This window comes from Coloeus monedula (genome assembly GCF_965178545.1).
Source record: "Coloeus monedula genome assembly, chromosome: 4".
Lineage (NCBI taxonomy): Eukaryota > Metazoa > Chordata > Aves > Passeriformes > Corvidae > Coloeus > Coloeus monedula.
Genome location: NC_138784.1, coordinates 26,602,344 through 26,619,957, shown reverse-complemented (window position 1 = coordinate 26,619,957; position 17,614 = coordinate 26,602,344). Strand labels below are relative to the sequence as shown.

The 17,614-nt window shown below is 43.9% G+C and overlaps 1 protein-coding gene across 1 annotated transcript; it reads left to right on the top strand.

Moving 5' to 3' along the window:
• Positions 1–121: 121 nt before the first annotated feature.
• On the top strand, positions 122–16,472 carry DESI1 (desumoylating isopeptidase 1; the record flags this gene model as incomplete). Its single annotated transcript, XM_082280506.1, has 6 exons — positions 122–395; positions 9,550–9,571; positions 10,483–10,552; positions 11,196–11,305; positions 12,076–12,198; positions 13,336–16,472. The coding sequence occupies 6 exons, from the start codon at positions 122–124 to the stop codon at positions 13,427–13,429; spliced, it is 693 nt and encodes a 230-aa protein (XP_082136632.1). The 3' UTR covers positions 13,430–16,472.
• Positions 16,473–17,614: the final 1,142 nt, after the last annotated feature.

The following is a 17,614-nucleotide window of genomic DNA, read 5'->3' as shown; positions in this document are numbered from 1 at the left end:
GCGGCTCCGAGCCTCAGCCAATGACGGGGAATTTGTCCGTCCCCGCCCCCCGGCTGTAGCTCCGCCCCCTGGCGCTGTCGCGTAGTGACGGGGCGGCCCGGCAGGCGCGGGGCTACCGCGCATGCGCTCGGGCAGCGTCGCCCCTTCCGCTCCGTCTGTCACCTCACGGTTGGTGCCGCTGCGCTGGGGACCGGCACCGGGGCCGCCCTTTCCTCCAGCTCCCCTCCGTTTCCCGGGGGGAAGGGCCGTTCAACCTTGTCTGCAAGGGCTCCGGCTGCCGCCCGGCGGCCGCGCCCGCGCCCCCATGGAGGAGCCGCTGGCGCTGCACCCCGTGAAGCTGTATGTGTACGACCTGTCCAAGGGCATGGCCCGGCGCCTCAGCCCCCTCATGCTGGGTAAGAGCACGGCGGGGGCACCGACGCCGCCCCGGCCGCCGCCTCCTGGGAGCTGGCGTTCCGCCACCGACCGCAGCGGCCCGGCTTTGCCGCGCCGGGAAACGGGGCCGAAGTCGCCACCTCCTGCCCCGGGGGTGGCGATCCCCACCCGGTATCGTTCTCCCGAGGGAGCGGCCCGCCGGGGAAGGCTCCCTCCGGGCGCACCGAGCGGCGGCGGTGTCCGGCGGGCGCAGCACGGCTTGGGATGTGCGGGGCTGGTTCGGGGGCCCGGTGCGTGGGAACACGGCGGGGTTTGGCTGCAGGATTCCTGTCGCCGCTGTCTTCGGGACGAGCTTTGTCAGTGCGGCAGATCCAGCTGCTCTAGATCCAGCCTCTTCTCCCCCATCCGCCCGTTGCCGCTGCGCGAGCGGTATTAACTAACGGCAGATTGACAGCGTTCCCTGGGCGCTGAAGTGAGGGACAGCTCAGCTCCCGGTGCCCCCTGAAGTGAGGGACAGCTCAGCTCTCGACTCCCCGGCTGCCGTGGCGCCGTGGCAGGAAGGCTGAGCTGAAGAAAGGCGCCTGCTGTTTACGAGGTTATTGAGTTCGAACGTCTCTATGTTGTGGCGAGGCCGGGCTGGGCTGGTGATGTGCAGCCAGCCATCCGCCCTCTCCTTCAGAGAGTTTGTAGGAGTCTGCTGTATGTCTCGTCGAGATTGTGTTGCGTTTCCAACCGAACATGAAACTTGGGATGGAAAGGGAACAGGTTTTGCTTAAAGTTTTGGAAGCATGAATTAGGAATGCAACAAGAGAGTGTTTTATACCTGTTACGAGTAGATTCTGGCCCGTGTCAGACCAGCAGTCTGAGATGAGACTTCTCAACGGGCTCAGTGTCTGAACAGATGGCTCTGTGTAATCTTGTTTTACAGTTTGTTGGCATTCACTTTGCTCGTCTGCCCTATGAGGAGATTCTCTGATTTCCTGCAGGCTTAAAATGAAAGTTCGGACAATTCTTAGCTTGAGGTTTCATGCATGTCAATGATAGGTTTGCAAAGTTGAGAAGAAAATATTACAGAGATCGTGTGTGTTGTGCTCTGTTAGCCAGACAGTAGCAACAACCTTGGGGGATGTGCTTTTCCTGCACTAGAAAACCTCAAAACTTTTTATGTAGTCAGAGTTGTTTCTTTTGTAGTCCTTAGGGAAGTAACTTTTCACCTATTAGGTGAAATAGCCATGTTTTATCATGTGCTAAGAGTTATAAATCTTGAGATTACATGGGTGCATGATTAACCTGTGTTCGAGTTGATTAGAATTTAACCAGTCTTATTTTGAAGTGTTGGTGCAAGCAAAGATTTTAATAGATAGGTTGTTACTATAATTATCTCCATGCCAATCTTCACATAGATCAAGCAAAGGCTTTTTAGCTCACTTCATACCTACAAAGTCAATCTTGAGATCTTGTAGCTTTCTGAATTTCCACATAAAAACATGTAGTGCATGACTTCGTTTTTAGTGCTTTTTATTCTATTCAAACAACAACTTGAAAACTTTGTGCTTGTGATATAGTTTGGTGGTAAATTTCTGGGACTCTGAGTAAGGAAAAGGAAAGCTTACAAACCTGAATACTTCTGGGTAGTAGGGGAAGTGCTGCTCACTAGTACTGCCTGGTAACTGAGTTCAGATGTGTTTGTGGAATGCAGCCAACTAGGCCCACGTGGTCACAGTGACAATGCAGACTGCAGAATATTTGAGATTATATGGATCCAGTGACATGATTGTCCATAAAACAAATCTTTCTTTCTTTCTTTCTTCCTTCAAGCTGTGGCTTCTGTGCATTGACATTCAGCTCTGTTCCAGGTGATTTTGGAAACCTCCCCAAGAGACAAGTGATTGAGAGAATACTCTTCTTACCTCATGTATATATATACTTCTTTTTCCTTGAAGAACAACAAAAAAACTCTTGCTATTTCTCTGTATATCAACTTTTAGATGGTCAACAGCAATTTTTTCTTTAGTGGTGTTCATAAACTGTAGGTCATATGGGAAAGTCATAGGAATTAAAGAGGAAGGCATTTCTTAAAGGATTTACATTTGGCATCTCTACTTAGGGTATTCTTTTCATTGATGCCAAGTTTGAAACAATGCTTTTGCTTTGAGTGATAATTCTGTAACACTGCCTATATTGAAATACATGTTACATTTTAGAGAGAAAAAAATAAATACTGCAATTGATTGTGCTAAAATCAATTTCTGTCAGGCTTGAAAGCAGCAGGTCAGGTCCTCTTGCCAGAGGGAGATTAATCCTGTCTTATGGGACTGACCGCTGCGAGAGCGTCGCTGCACTGTGTCTTGTGTTGTGCTAATAGGATCCAGAGGTATTGTGGTCTATGTCAGCAAAGCCATCAAGGATCAGCTCTCACTACTAAATATTATACTAACTTTTTTAGCATCAGTTCTCTCTGTTGTTGTTGAATGATGAATCTGGAAGGGAGAGATGTTTAGCACAGTTCATAGCAGGCTTTAGAGTGACTTAGCCTTGTCCCTTGAGCACATCTTTGTTTTTCTTGGCAAGTTTACTCTTTTTCTACCCAGACTGCTTTTATTCTCCTTACTTTTCCATAAGTTTCCTGTAATTTTTCAGGGAATATTTCTGTTCTGAAGTATACACAACCAAAAATTGTAGTTCAATTTGGCCTTTGGTATCAGAAGCAGCACATTTAATTTTTATGTTGCTCTACATGCATCTTCTCAATAGCTACTGTTCGTCCCCTCTTCCCCGCTCTGTCTGTGACTACATCTGTCTGTTCAGCTATGTGATCTAATAATTAGAAATGTTAACCTGAATGCAGTAAGATTTCTGTTGTTGAGACAGAAAACATAATCCACCTGATTCTGTGGAGGGTAAAGAGGAAGAGGGAATGGTTCATCTTGCAGCGCAGATTTCTAAATAGATGTCCAAAGGCAGAGAAGTCTTTTAGGAAGATTAAAATCCTATTGCATCATAGGCTTAAAGAAAAATGTCTCGCAGCTCTCAAAGTTTCCTGTCCTGTAACTGAGGGTATTACTTTTGTGACTCTCAGAATGAGCTGGGAGCTTGGTTAACCACAGCGGCTTTGGCTCAGCGCAGTATAAATTAACGTTGAGGGGACTGGCAGTGTGTTTTGGTTGAAATTTTTAAGTGGTGCATTCAGCTGTAGGGACTTAACAGCCCAGAGGGAATTGGAGCGAAAGGTAACTACTGAAAGGAGGTGCCTTCTGCTTGGTTCCATTTTCCCAGGTCAGCACATTTCTCTGCCTCTTCTCCATCTGTTCTGAACAGTTTTGAATTGCTTCAGCGTGATATTCTATCAGCTTTTCTCCCAGCATTTGCTAGGGATTTCAATAAAATCGCGTGTGTTACCCTCCCCCAATCTAGCCTACATCTGGGTCTCCCTAGGCATCTCAAGGAGAAGGGAATTGAAGCAGGTTCCTCCCTCTCCACTAGGTTTTTTTTTTGCTTTGGTTGAGCACCCTGGGTAGCACATAGGAGAAGGTGCTTGACTCAGTCAGTGCTTGCCTAATTAGAGTAATTTTCAATTCAAAAAAGGCAGGAATCTTAATGGATTGTCCTAAGGAAATTACAACAATATGCAAAGCAATGCACTGCTAGAAATATGCATGCTGGTTGACCAAATTGTATTACTTTCGATTCCACAGGAGACCAGTTCACTACTTTTTTTTAAGAGTCTTTTATGGTCTTCTGGGGCTTGCATATCCACTGCAGAGCACAGATATATTGGTAAAGATGCTGAGCTTCCTATTATTTCTTTACAGCTCAAAAGCAGGTGTAGATTTTGCACTGAGGGTTGGATGGCCTAAACTCCAAATAGGCTAAACTAAGTGCCCATCTGCATAGACAGTTCTTTCCCTCATGTCTCAGAACTCTTCTGCCCTTCAGTATAATAATTTGGATTAATGTACAAATGCCACTTTGATTTGATATTTAAAATGCACAGGAATAATCAACATTGTTTGGCCCCCAAGATTAATAAATTACTCTGCTGATAAAAAAGATTGGTGAGCATCTAATCTCCCTTGTGCTTGGCCTTCCAGATAAATCCAAGTATGGAAATAATCCTGTTTGATTGTATTCTAAAATTATATGGGCTTGCTTCTTCTTTCAAAATATCCCTGTATCCAAACAATTACAGTCTCCTGAATTGATTTTACAAGAAACTAATCTAACTACTTCGTTCCCCATGTTCCCGTGACTAAGCTGAGGGTCCTGGAGTTGTTTAATGTATTTGAATGTTAAATTTTTCTCATAGGTTTCTGGCTCATGTAAACACCATGAAAGCATTTGAGCTACAAATGTTATAAAGAAAATAAAATAGCAAATATAAAAATTTGCTTATGTGCCAGATGATACTCTGCCTTATTGAAACAAGTTGAATCTTTGAGATGCTTAAGCACACAGATTTATGCTGAACTGGCGTCTACCCCAGGTTCCAGTGAGTATTTTCAGGAAAGAGCCACAGAAGCTCATCAGCAAGGGAAAAATAAAAAAGTAAATAAACAAAACCATCCCCAAACAAAAAGAAGCAAAAAACCACCCAAAAGACTTAGTGATCATGTTTCCAAAGACTGACAGGCTATCACCCTAAACTCTCACAAATACAACACAATAGCTTTTCATGTTTATGGTTACGGTCTGAGACAAAACCAAGGTACCTTGACTTGCATTAGCTTGGAATGGATGCAGATCAAACTAAGCTGATTTGCTTCACATTTACTTCAGGCTGAGATGGCACATAGGCAATTTCTGTGGGAGAGCTGATACCTGATAGCCTGGCCACATCCAGGAAATGTTGTGTGATTAAGTGTAAACATCTAAATTTGCACCCACCTTTCCTGTTCAACAGCCCCCTGACCCTTGAAATATTTAAACTCATTAGCATCTTACTGTTTCCCTGTTTTACCTGGATAACAGAATCACAGAAAAGGTAAAGTTTGAAGGGACCACAGTGTGTTATCTGGTCCAATCTCTCTGCTCAAGCAGAGTCATCCTAGAGCACATTGCACAGGATTGTGTCCAGATGGTTCTTGAATATCTCCAGTGAGAGAAACTCCACAACCGCTCTGGGCAGTCTGTTCCAGTGTGTCATCACCTGTACAGTAAAGAACTTCTTCTCATGTCCAGATGGCTCTTCCTGTGCATCAGTTTCTGCCCATTGCCTCTTGTCCTGTTTCTTGGCACCACTGAGAAGAGCCTGGATCCATTCTCTTGATGCCCTCCCTTCAGATACAGTAAGTGCCCAAAACAGCATCATCTCATCAGGACATTCCTGTTCTGCATTATGAGCATGTGCATCCTTTGGATTAGCTTTACTGTAGGTACCAAGTGAAGGGTAATGCCTGCAATTTAAGGCTGCAAAGCCTTTTGCAGCTCCAATGGAAATTACTGGAGAATCAGACTTCTCTCTATAGTAATAGACAGCCTCAGGTAATGACTAAAATGGCTTGGTTTTGGTGGCAGGACCAGCACACAGTTCTACCCACATTGCAATGACCACAGGAGTCTGGAGTGTTGTGGCAAGGAGTGGAAAAACATGAAACATGATGATATCTGCCAGTATCCTGGATAGTGTTTGCAATCCCTTCTTCCAGTCCACTCAATTGACTATGGGATGTGAGCTCCACTGCACTGTAGGATTATTTGGAGAGATTCATGGCAAGCTTGAGCTTCTGGATTTTAAGCTGGACAGTGCGGCCAGAAGCAGCTTTATTGGAAAGTGTTGCTGCAAGGCCTGGATGCAGCTTATGCCTTAGCACTCACAGTAATGCTGTAGCCTGTAGCCTTGCTTGGTCATGCTGTTGGGGCTGTTGAGTGTATCAAGCCTTCAGAGGCTCTGGGCAACATATTTTGTGTATAGTGGGCAATGTCGAGCAGAAGGCAAGACATAACTTAGTGCAGGCTGCCCTGATTGCTCTACCTGAGCTTATCAGGAGTGGCAGTGGTGGTGAGCTGTCACCTGTTCTGTGCAGTGTCTGAGTCTGGGAGAAAGGGCAAAAAGAGTCATAGAGGAGGATCCCCATCAGAGGCAAAACTTCAGGAGGAAGCTGATTGTGTCCATTAAGGTCTGTACATAACCTCTTACATGACAGAGAAGCAACACTGAGATTCTTGCTGAGCAGCAGGAAAGGGAGCTGCCTGAGTTCCTCAGAAACTGGTGGCCACTGATTTATCCCTCTGTGGCTCATTTTGAGTTGAAATTACAACAGCCAGCTGTGAAGCCTGGGGTACTGCAGCAGCTTACCAAAAGTTCTCAGTCTTGGATGTCTCTGGGTGATCCATATATGGTCAATAACAGCAGGTTTCTCAGGCATGGGATTCCCCAGCAGCGTTGTCATTGGAGACACTTGCACTGCCTCTGACCAAGCACAGTCCACCAGTGGAAGAAAGGGACTTTATTTTGTCTGCAGCAGGCTGGAGAGCTACCACAGATGCCTTATTGTCAGCAGTGCTGCAGATCTGGTTTGTGTTTTCCACAGTGCCAGCTTGGTTAATGACTTACGGGAGCCAAGGAAAAATAGTGGGTCTGCAGCTTCATTAAGATTTTCAAATTGGTGTTGGCACAAACTGGCTGAGCTGAGCAGCCTCAGACAGACCTGCCTTGTGAAGATAGGCAGCTTCACTTGCCAAAAGCTGTTCTATTATTGCCTTGGCAGTTGCTGCCTTTGGACTGCTAGAGACTTCATGTGTAGCAGTAAAGATTGGACTGCAGTCCAAAGCAAAGTCCAGTTCCTGAATTCTGCTTGGGTTTTGTTCATACAATCCAACAATTTCTTCGGTGAAAAGGGACCTCTGGAGGTCCTGCTCAAGGTAGAGCCCACAAGAGCAGATTCTTCAGGGCCCTGGGCAGCAGAGTTCTGAGTATCTTCAAGGATTGAAATCCCATATGCTTTCTGGACTCCTGCCCCAGTGTTTGACCACCTTCATGATAAATTATTTCCCTGCTTCCTACTGAATTGTGAATTTCCCATTATCCAGCTAGCACCTGTTGCCTTTCCCTGTGCATATCTGAGTAGAGCAAGGGTCCCCTTTCATCCATACCTGTTGGGTACTTGTAGACAGGAATATGGGCTCTTGGCCTTCTCTTCTTGAGGATGAACAGACCAGTTTTCTCAGCTCCTCTTCAGTAAGTGCTCTAGCCTGTTATGTCAGTGCCTTTTGGACTGTGGGGGTCCAAAAGTGGACACAGCATTCCCAAAGTGGTCTCACAAGTGTCAAACAGGGAGACAGAGTCACCTCCTTTGAGCTGCTGGCTTCAACCTTGCTAGAGCAGCCCAATGTGTAGCCTTAGCTGCAATGATCTTTTCAAGTAGGTGTTGTAGGTGCACGAGCAGGTCCTGGCAGCACCTGTGACATTGTCAAGGTCTGCTGTAACTCTTTCACCTGCATACAGAATCTAGGTACAAAGTGGCAGCTCTCTGGAAAGCCTTTGGTTATTTTTGCTGCAGGTGTGTGTGAAAGTAAATATTAAGATGTTCTCTTTCAATTTAGCATGCAAAAAATAGGTGCAATTCTAATATGTGCTGTCTTTGAAATGGTTTGTTTCTCTGCTCTGAAGGATAAAGTTCAAGTTTCTAGTGAAAAAGGTATTTGTCGTGAGCACACGTAATAATTTGTTAATAGGTACACAGAACATTAACTGTGCAGAGCCAAAGGGTAGAGCCAACCAGAGGTCAGTGCACAATACCCTGCTACCCCTACTGCTGGTGAGCCTGCAGGGCACTGGGTCCTGGCAGCTTTAGAGTGCGAGATGAAACCTCTCATGGGGAGTGTGTGGAACAAGGGCCAAAGGATCAAGAAGCACAACAGTGGGACACGCTAAAGGGCCAGCAGATGCTGCTGAGATACTGCAACACCCTGTTCTGCATCTGTCACTACTGCCACTCTATTTTGGCCTTCATCCTGTCCAAGCCTATGTTTCTGTGCGATGGGTTGACAGGGAATGTGGTTGCTGCCTGGCTGTGATCCACGGGAGTGACAGATCAGTCCACCTGCTTCAAAACTATGTGTGCTCACTTCAGCTGATACCTCTGTTGTCACAACAGCCTTTTCCCCACCTCTGCTCTTATGTGACCCTCGTCTGAAGCAGGTACCTATTTTGCTTCAGACTTGAGTGGAAAAAGCTGTTAGTGATTGTTTTTTCTTGTGGCAGAGGAGTACTCAGTCTACTGCTTGGGTTCAAGAGAACACCAAATGCTGGTATGCACACAGTTTTTCTGTAGTAAATCTGCTTTTTGGGGGTTGTGCACCTTGTTCATGAAATAAAGTTATAGCACATCTCTCACAGCATGCACTGGCTGCCTACAAGCTTCCAAAGGGAGGGTACCAGGGACCAAGCCTTTAGGTTATGATAGATAAAATAATTGAGCCTAGAGCAGTAAAAGCTGGTAACCTTTTAGAAAGAGGTTTAATCCTGAGATCCTACCATCAACAACAGAGAGATTTAGGTCTCCTGCTTCTAGGGAACTGGAAATACATTTTAAAAGGGACCTTTTCTCTAAGACACAATTACATTATCAGTGTAGTGGTGCCTGAAGCAAGTCTTCTCTGCTGTGTTCTGCAAAACACACAGTTTTATAACTTGTATAAATTTCAACCGTGTACTTTTCTGCATCAGTCCTTACTTAGACTAATTTTTAAGGGCAGGAAGAGGGAGGGAAAGGAGGAAACTATGGATTAGATTATAGAGGCTACCACCACTGGTCATATGTTCAAGTCAGACCTCTCATCAGTTACTGAAAAAGAGAACTGAATACACTCTGCTGGCCAGCTGCCTGCAGTTATGGAATCTGTCAAATTCGACTCTTCTGCTCCTGATTGAAAACTCTAATTTTAGGAAAATGTTTTCTTTCTTGGTCTGTAGAAAAACACCTAAGGAAGGTAAGCACTAGCAGGATAGGATGGCACTGCCACCTCTACCTGCCAGGAGGGAAGAAGTACAACAGTACTGTGGATGAAGTAGTTTTTGAGAGACATTCTGGATTTTTTAGAAGCAGCTCTGGATTAAATCTTTGGTGTTGCTGTCATGGTGAAATAATAAGCATGGTTTCTAAGTGATTGACAGAAAGTAGGCTGAAATCTAGAAAATACATTGCTAATAACTCTTCTTTTCTCTGCATACAGGGAAACAGCTGGATGGCATCTGGTAAGTGACTAGATTTAAATTGAATAGCATTGGTAAAACACTGGTGTAGGAAGTATTTTCAATATGCAATTATATATGCTTCAGATCTTAAGAACATTTTGTTGTGGAAGAGAGACCAAGGCACTTTTTGTTCCTGAATACAGATTGGCAGTAAGATGATGTACAGTCAGGTGCCAGTTAAACCACTCTGTTCAAAGCTCAGTGGACCCCATGGAAAAGAGTATTATTAGTAGTTGTTGGGTTTTTGTGCACCTGTGCGCTTTTTCATGGGTAAGATAGTGTCCTTGTCCCAAGCACTTTGTCTTATAATTCCAGGCATGACTAAACATGAGAGTAGAAGAGTAGGTGGGAAGAAGGTATTACAGGATCAAGTCTCCTGGCATACAAGAGCAGTATCTACATTCAGTTACAAAATATCCCTCACTTGCTATAATTCATACCAAGAATTTTGATATCACATGAAGAGGGCTTGTTTGGGTTTTTTTTAGAGGCAAGAAAACCCCTTAACCCTCATCCATCCATTTTCCCCTCTATTGATGCATCGCCAGTGGTTGTCTGACCAGCTTCTCAGCCAGTGAGAAGTCTCTGTCAGTGTGGTAGCAGGGCTAGTTCTGTCTCTGAGGGCTGACCTCACCCTCAGCCCGTTAGCTGAGAAAGGCTCATGCCTGGGCTCTTAGCTAAACCTGTTCTTTCCTAACTGCTTGCAGAATTACAGTAGGCTTGGTAATCATTGCTTCCATATCCATTCATGTCCCAGCAGATCCTGTTCCCACTCACAGAAACACATTGACCTTTTCTTTCAGTTATTCCCTTCATTATGTCCTTGACCTCATAAATTTATCTGTGATTTATGTGCTAGGGTATTTACTTTTTTCCTTTATTTCAACTTTTTTTTTTGTTCTCTGTGGCAGGCACACCTCCATAATAGTCCATAAGGATGAATTCTTCTATGGCAGTGGAGGAATTTCCAGCTGTGCACCTGTAAGCTAAACTTAATATTCTGATAATTTTTTTATAGGGTTACCTGATCAGAATTGCTTGTGTTACTGTCTTTTAGAAAAGCAGCAAAAGACTTCTAAATTCAGATAGATGCTAAGGCCAGCTGCTTGTCATGGTTTCCCAGGGTACTGAGGGTAAGGGAGCATGGACAGTGGGTTTAAGCCCAACTCAATACAAGTTGGGGGTTGCTTCTTCTGGTAGAGTCTCTCTATCTGGAACACGTTTTGCAACTGCTTTGCCAGAGTGACACCTTGTCCAATTCTGTATCATTAAGTTTTACATGCAGACATTTTAAGAGTGAAAAAAACCCCAAACCATGATGTTTTTTCAGACCTTTCTGTTCTTACAGAGGTAAAACAAACAGGCTTCTAAAGCAGAATTTTACCATAGCTTAGAGCTTTCAGCCCAAAGAGCCAAATTTACCAGCTGAGAAGGAAGTTGCATGTTCCTTCTCATTCTCTTGAGTGCAGAACAAAGGAGGCCAGCAGGGCTTTTTGCTAGACAAACATACCAAACGTTCCTTCTTTTGTGCCTGGACAAACCACGATAGCTTTCTTCAGCAGAGTCCTCCAAAAGAATTCAGCCTGATCATTTGACATTGTCTTCTGGCTGTTCATTTTTACAGGGAGGGACACTTCTTGGCCCTCCAGACACAGTTGTTGATCTGGGGAACACTGAAGTCACTGAAGAAATTTTTCTGGAATACCTTTCCTCTTTGGGGGAATCTATGTTCCGGTAAGTAACAGCTTGTACTGGAAAACCTGTATACCAAAAAGGTGCAGAATGGAGGAAGGTATTATGAAACCAATCCATCTCACAGAGCTTGTGTCTGCTTACTTTGTCATTTGGTGCTCTTCCAATGTGGACTGGAACCAATGCACCAATACACAAGGAGCTACCTTCTAGGCAACCCTCTGGTGTGCCAGCCTCAAGCTAGGCTGGGAAAGCATTCTTCTGGAAAGTCTTTCACACTGTTTTTGTAAAATCAAGTAATGCCTGAAATGCTTTTGAGAGAATCACCAGGGAAAATGAAATTTCTCAGTAAATAGCAGTTTGCCCTGTGAGTCATAGGTAGTCACTGTAGTAAAGCTGCCAACTTTCACATGAGCAGAAGCAAGGTCTTGACTGTAAGTCTACTCTACTTCTCACAAGAATAGGAAACCATAACATTTAGTGTTCTGGGTATCTTCCAGTGTCAATAATTCCTGTGATTTCTCGTTACTGCTGCTGTGGTTTTAACTGAAGAAACATGACCTCACTCATTCTCCCAAAAATGGTTGTATTAAAGTCAGGGATGTGGAGAGGTGTCATTTTCCACCCTGATTCAATTGAATTTGAGGATGAATTGATGTCTGTATTTTACCTTTGCCTCAGAATTCTTTGGGGTGGGGGGAGGAAGTGCTAATATAAGGAGATGTTCTTCACTAAGGGTGTAAGTTTTTCTGCTCATAAGATCTATGGCTGAATCTGTGTTTTTACGTTTCAATTTCTTTTCTGTGGCACAGAGGAGAGTCTTATAACCTCTTTGAACATAACTGCAACACCTTCAGTAATGAAGTGGCACAGTTTCTGACAGGAAAAAAAATCCCTTCCTACATCACTGACCTTCCATCTGAAGTCCTTGCCACGTGAGTATGAATGCCCCTCCTCTCTGTAGCTGCTTCATGCTAATGCTTAAACATTTGACAGAGCCAGCAGTACCAGTTTCTGATGGATCTGTCTGAGAACCAGCATAAGATTAAGGAGAGGATGCAATTTTCTTTACATCAGCACTTGCAACACTGTATGACAAGTGCTAACTGGCGCTGGTGTTCCGGAGAAGACAGGAGAAGGTTGTTCTTCTGCCTTTAAGTTAAACAGGTTATTTTGTGATGGTCTCTTATATGTGACCAGACAGGCTTGGAAAGTTTTAGGAAACAGTGCAAGGGTTTTTTTTTTTCCCTCTTGAACAACCAGTGTCTGTTACAAATCACTTCCCTAAGCACCATAATTGCAGCAGAGGTGTCAGTTTACTTGTGAAGAGGCAGGGGAGATACAATTTTAAAATTAATGCTTCAGTTTTAAAGCTAGGATTGGGTAGAAAAAGACGATATGAAAAAAAAAGGAAATTAAGAATTCCTGCCTGGTAATTCAAATGATTTTTTTTTTAACTCTCAGCTAGTGAGGATCCCAGTAGGATGATGTGAGCTCCATCATTTAGGTCTTACTTCTCATAACAGTGGTACAGCACATTATTTGTGAGACATGTGTCTTCTACCCTGGACTCCTAGCACTTCAGATCTCTCAAAATTCCATAAAGTCTGTAACAGTGAGTTTTACTGAAAGACAAACCAGGTGCTACAGATTGCAACAGAAATTATTCTGTGAGTGTTGAACCATTGTATTTTAAGTAAGCTAGAGGCTATTCTTCTGGCAGGCCTCAATATTGATGTACTTAATGGAATACTGCAGTTGCATAACAGGGATTTTGTTTGCACACTTAAGTAGAATGAATCACTGAGAGCTAGTTTCAGACAGTATTACATTAGCAGTCTAGGCATGTTAGGACTCAGAACTAGCTTATATAAAATCATGTTTAAGTTTCTTAGTTATTGAACAGTAAACTAATAGGTTAAATTAGTTTGCTTACTTTGTAGTGGAAGTCTTCAAATTTGCTTCTAGAATGTTGGTTTGATTGCACTCTAGGAAGGGAGTGCACTTCAGTGGTAAATGGGAGTTGTTGACCAAGTAAACTATTTGAGATGTTTATTTCTTTACCTTCTCAGACCTTTTGGACAAGCTTTAAGGCCCCTCCTGGACTCCATCCAGATCCAGCCACCCGGAGGAAATACCTTCAGCAGACATAATGGACAGAGCTAACAGGAGTGACCCAGTGTGCCCAGCCTCACCAGGGCTCTTGTTTTTAAACATGAATCTACCAGATTTCTATTTTATAATTTCTCATGAGAATTAACTCTAAAGAAGTTACAAGACAAGTTTTAAAATTTCCTGGGGAGAGGATTTATCAGAGTGCATGTAAGACAATGCTACCAAAAACATTGCCATAATTTCTAATAGTATTATACTAATTTATAAAGGCTGTCTTGTCCAAGTAGGCTGACACTTTCTACATAACTCCTGTGCTGGTAAGTGGAAATTCATTCCATGAGGATTCAACGGCCCATTACACAACTTGAAGTAAATAAGGGGATGTCCTGGCCATCCCTTGCAGACTTGCATCTCTTTCTCTTGTCACTGCCTCTATTATGGGGGTATTTGCTAAAGTCTGTAGCAAAAAAAGCAGAGCAAGTATTGGTAGCCTAGGAAGTGAAGGTGTCCCAGGATTAGTCTGCATATTTCACTGACATTTGCTCAGGGAAGAGCTGAACTCATCTGATTAGAATACTTGCAGTGGCACAGGTGTATGGCAAAGGTGATGAAACTGAACCATGTGTCAGTGTCACACTCAGAAGCTGAAATTCAGTGGGACTTGCTGTGGTGGGAGGGAGCCTGGAGCTGAAGGTTACCAAGAGCCTTGTAATGCCAGATCCAAGAGTTATGGGAAAGAACCAGCTGAAAGAACAGAATCTCATGAGCAGAAGTGGTAGAGACAAATTTCAGGTGAAAGTAAAATGAAGTGAAATGTTTCTGTTTCTCACATACAAGCTTATCAGCAGATAGACAGAATCTTGTTAACTATTCACCTTTGCATAAGAACTGTGTTTTCTTGGTTTTTTTTTTTTTCCCATGCAAAGCCAGAGTTACAGTACAGTAAGGCAGGAGGAGCATGGCAACTGCATGATAATACCAGTTGGACCAATCCTGCCTTCAATATCCAATTGCAGACCCAGTAGGAGTTCCAACTTTCATTTATAGTGCTGCCCTTTCCAAAGCAGTCAAGCACATCAGGGCTCTCCTTAAGAGAAATAAGTGCTAGGTCTCCCCAAATGTAAAGAAAATGAGGAGGAGTAAAATTAAGCTTTTCTATGGAACAACTGAGTTTCTTGGGGTACATGGCAGAAGCAGTCCTGTCCTTAGGTTAACCTTTGATTGTATCAATACTGCATCTTCTAGTTTAAGATTTCTAGGGCTTTGCAATTACTTGCAGTGGGAAAGAACAGGAGAATGAAAAAATAGGCACAATGTTTTCTTTTCATGCATGTATATACACTACTTTCCTGAACAGTTTTGTAGCAGTTACATTTAGGAAGGAATATAAGAAAGACATCAGACAAAACCCCAGAATATTGCTGATGCTCCATAAATGGGGATTGCACATCCCAGATGCTGCCAAAAAAGCATCTATGCAAATGTACAGCCCTTTGTCCTGTGCTTTGTTGTGAAAAGTATTGCTGCAAGTTCAGTCCTGCATCTCAAACTTCCTGCACTGTAAGCTTCGTACGTACCTAAAGGAGATGTCTTTCCTCTGCTGGGTTCTTTCTCCCAGAATAATGCAGATGGATACATTTCTCACACTGTTGCTCTGTGTGGACTATAACGGTTTGTATTTTTGAAGGGTTGGAATAGAGGAAAACTGCCATTTTGTAACTGTCAAATACTCTGTTGCCCTGCACCTTGTGGAGCCAGTGCACGGATGGAAATAGGGGATTGCCAGGCCATTCTGCTGTTTTGTGCTTACCTGCTCTCAGTGCACAGCAGTGGCCCCTGCAGCCCAGATGGTTCTTTCCTTGTCTTTCTCTGCTCGTGCCATCAACTTCTCCTTAAGTATTTCATTTGATGGACTGGACTCGGAGATAACTGTAGCAGTTAGTACAGATGGCTCTATACAAAAGCTTTCAATCTTTCCCCCTCAAAGTGTCCTGTTTGCAGAAAACGATCTATGAAGGTCAGTTATGAATGCCTTTTGATGCTCCTGGAGGAAGGATTGGTGTTTGTTTTTGCTAAGCCATAGCTTAGTTTTCCTGTTTAGTGTATGTATTATCTCCAGTCTTTTCCCCTACATGTTTGTGAAGAGTAACCAGCCTTTCATGACTGTGCCACAAAATGCTGTAGATCATGTTAGAGATCTTGGAGCTTCCTCAGTTGAGCAGGTACACTCGAGCTGACACAGTGCAGCCCAACATCTTGCTGTGCTCATTTGGTACTGCAAGCAGCACAGCTGTGCTTGCTTGCCTTTCAGCAAAATATCACTTCAGGCACAACTGCCTGTGATGGAAGCACTGGTGCCATGGTTTCTGCCCCACACACAATGGGGATATGTTACACAATGAGGATATGCCCTGTATGTCCATCACTTCAGATGTCCTGAGCTTAGTTTCTGCTTGGCTGCCTACTTCAGGACTTTTTGCATCCTCTCAGGGGGCATGAAAGAAAAGGAAGACATTCACCCCATGCATTTTGCAATCTGCCTTTTCCCCTCCTGAGCAGCCCCTTTGCAGAGATAATGCTCCTTCTTTAAGGTCACTGGGTAAAATTTCACTCAGCCATACATTGTTTGCAATAGTCAAGGAGCTCCTGGGGGTCTCCTGGGCTCGGGACCTACTCTTGTGTTTTGTGGCAAAAGAACTGGAAGAGGGAACCCTCTTTGCTTGGTCTTACTGGGTAATGAGACCCCTGTACCCTGTAGGACTCTTAGGAAACCTGTTTCTCCAAAGATGGTTATGTGTAAATTGCAGGACTGTGCCCTCAATGTTCCACTCTGCCGAAAATAAACTAGAGTGAGAAGTGTAAGTGTATATAGGTGACAAACTTCAGCCAGCTGATGGACAAAGGGGCAGGGAAACTGAACTTCTGTTCCTGGCAGGGGAACAGAACCCTTTTGCCCACACTTACTATTCTGTCTTGTATTGCTGAGGTTCCCCCATGCCATTTAAAAACTGTTAATAATGTCTTTAGGCAGAAAGTGATGTTTTGATTTACTTGTGGGTTTTTTTTCTATTACAATAAAAAGAAATACAACACATTTTCCTGTTTGACTGCGTGTGCCCACACAGCTGCCCAGCAGTCATCATCTTCACTCTGGTCCCACGTGGGAAGTGCAGTGTGAGGAATTGTCCAAGCTGTTTGTGCCAGGTGCTGCTACTGGAAGTAGTGGTGGCCACTGCCCTTTGCTCAAACTGGCCACAGACAATACTCCTATTTAAGTTTGGGAAAATTTTTCTTCTGTAGGTACCACAGTATTTAAAACCATGCTCCTGAGGCTTGACACAGCTTGGACAAGGTGAATGAAAATATTCTGTCATCACAGGTTTTGTTCAGCCCTTGCTCATCTAAGTGTGCACGTATGAAATGTCTGATGTCTGCTGTTGAAGAAGATGCCCAACAAGAGTTTTAATGTGGGAAAAAGTCTTTCCCTGACTGCCTTGATACTACTTTCAAAAGGGAAAGAAGGGGAAAAAAGCAGTAGACTAAGAAGTAGACTTCATGGCTGGGTTCCTCTGGAGCTTCAGAGGGGATATTGGTGAGGATTATGTAGCACTGCCTAAAATGTCTGGCTCATTCTGTTCCATTCAGCCGTCTGCATGCTTCTTGATGGCATCCAAATGATAAACCACACAGTTTGCTGTTTGTGTAACAGTCTGTATCAGTGCAGTACAGAAGAGGTCTTGTAACAGAAGGGGATTGTAACAAAGATGTGTGATTGTGGTTATTTTGGCTGTGTTCTTCAGCTGCGGTGCTGGTTTGCTATCAAGTACTAGTACAGCCCCACATGAAATACCTGGAAAACAGGTATTTTTAAATTAATATTTTTAAATACTTTTTAAAAATTAAATTTTAAAACTGAAAGGAAAACCTTGACCTTAATGGCAGCTCTAGACAGAGTGTAAGCCAGTGCTCACAGCCTCTTACCTTCTAAACTTCAAACAAAATTTCCTGGCTTTTCCTGCCAGTAACAAAGATTTTATTCCTGACGACAGCTGCTGCCTATCCAAGCAGCAATCAAGCAAATGTATCAGGAGTGGTTGGAGTGCAAAGTATTAAATAACTGGAACAGCCACGGTGGCCCTGTTCTCAGAGCTAACCCGGCTGAGGGAACAGCCACAGCTGTGGACAGCTGTGCACTTCAGCACAAGGCAGGTTTATGCTGCCAGGGAAACCAAGTTG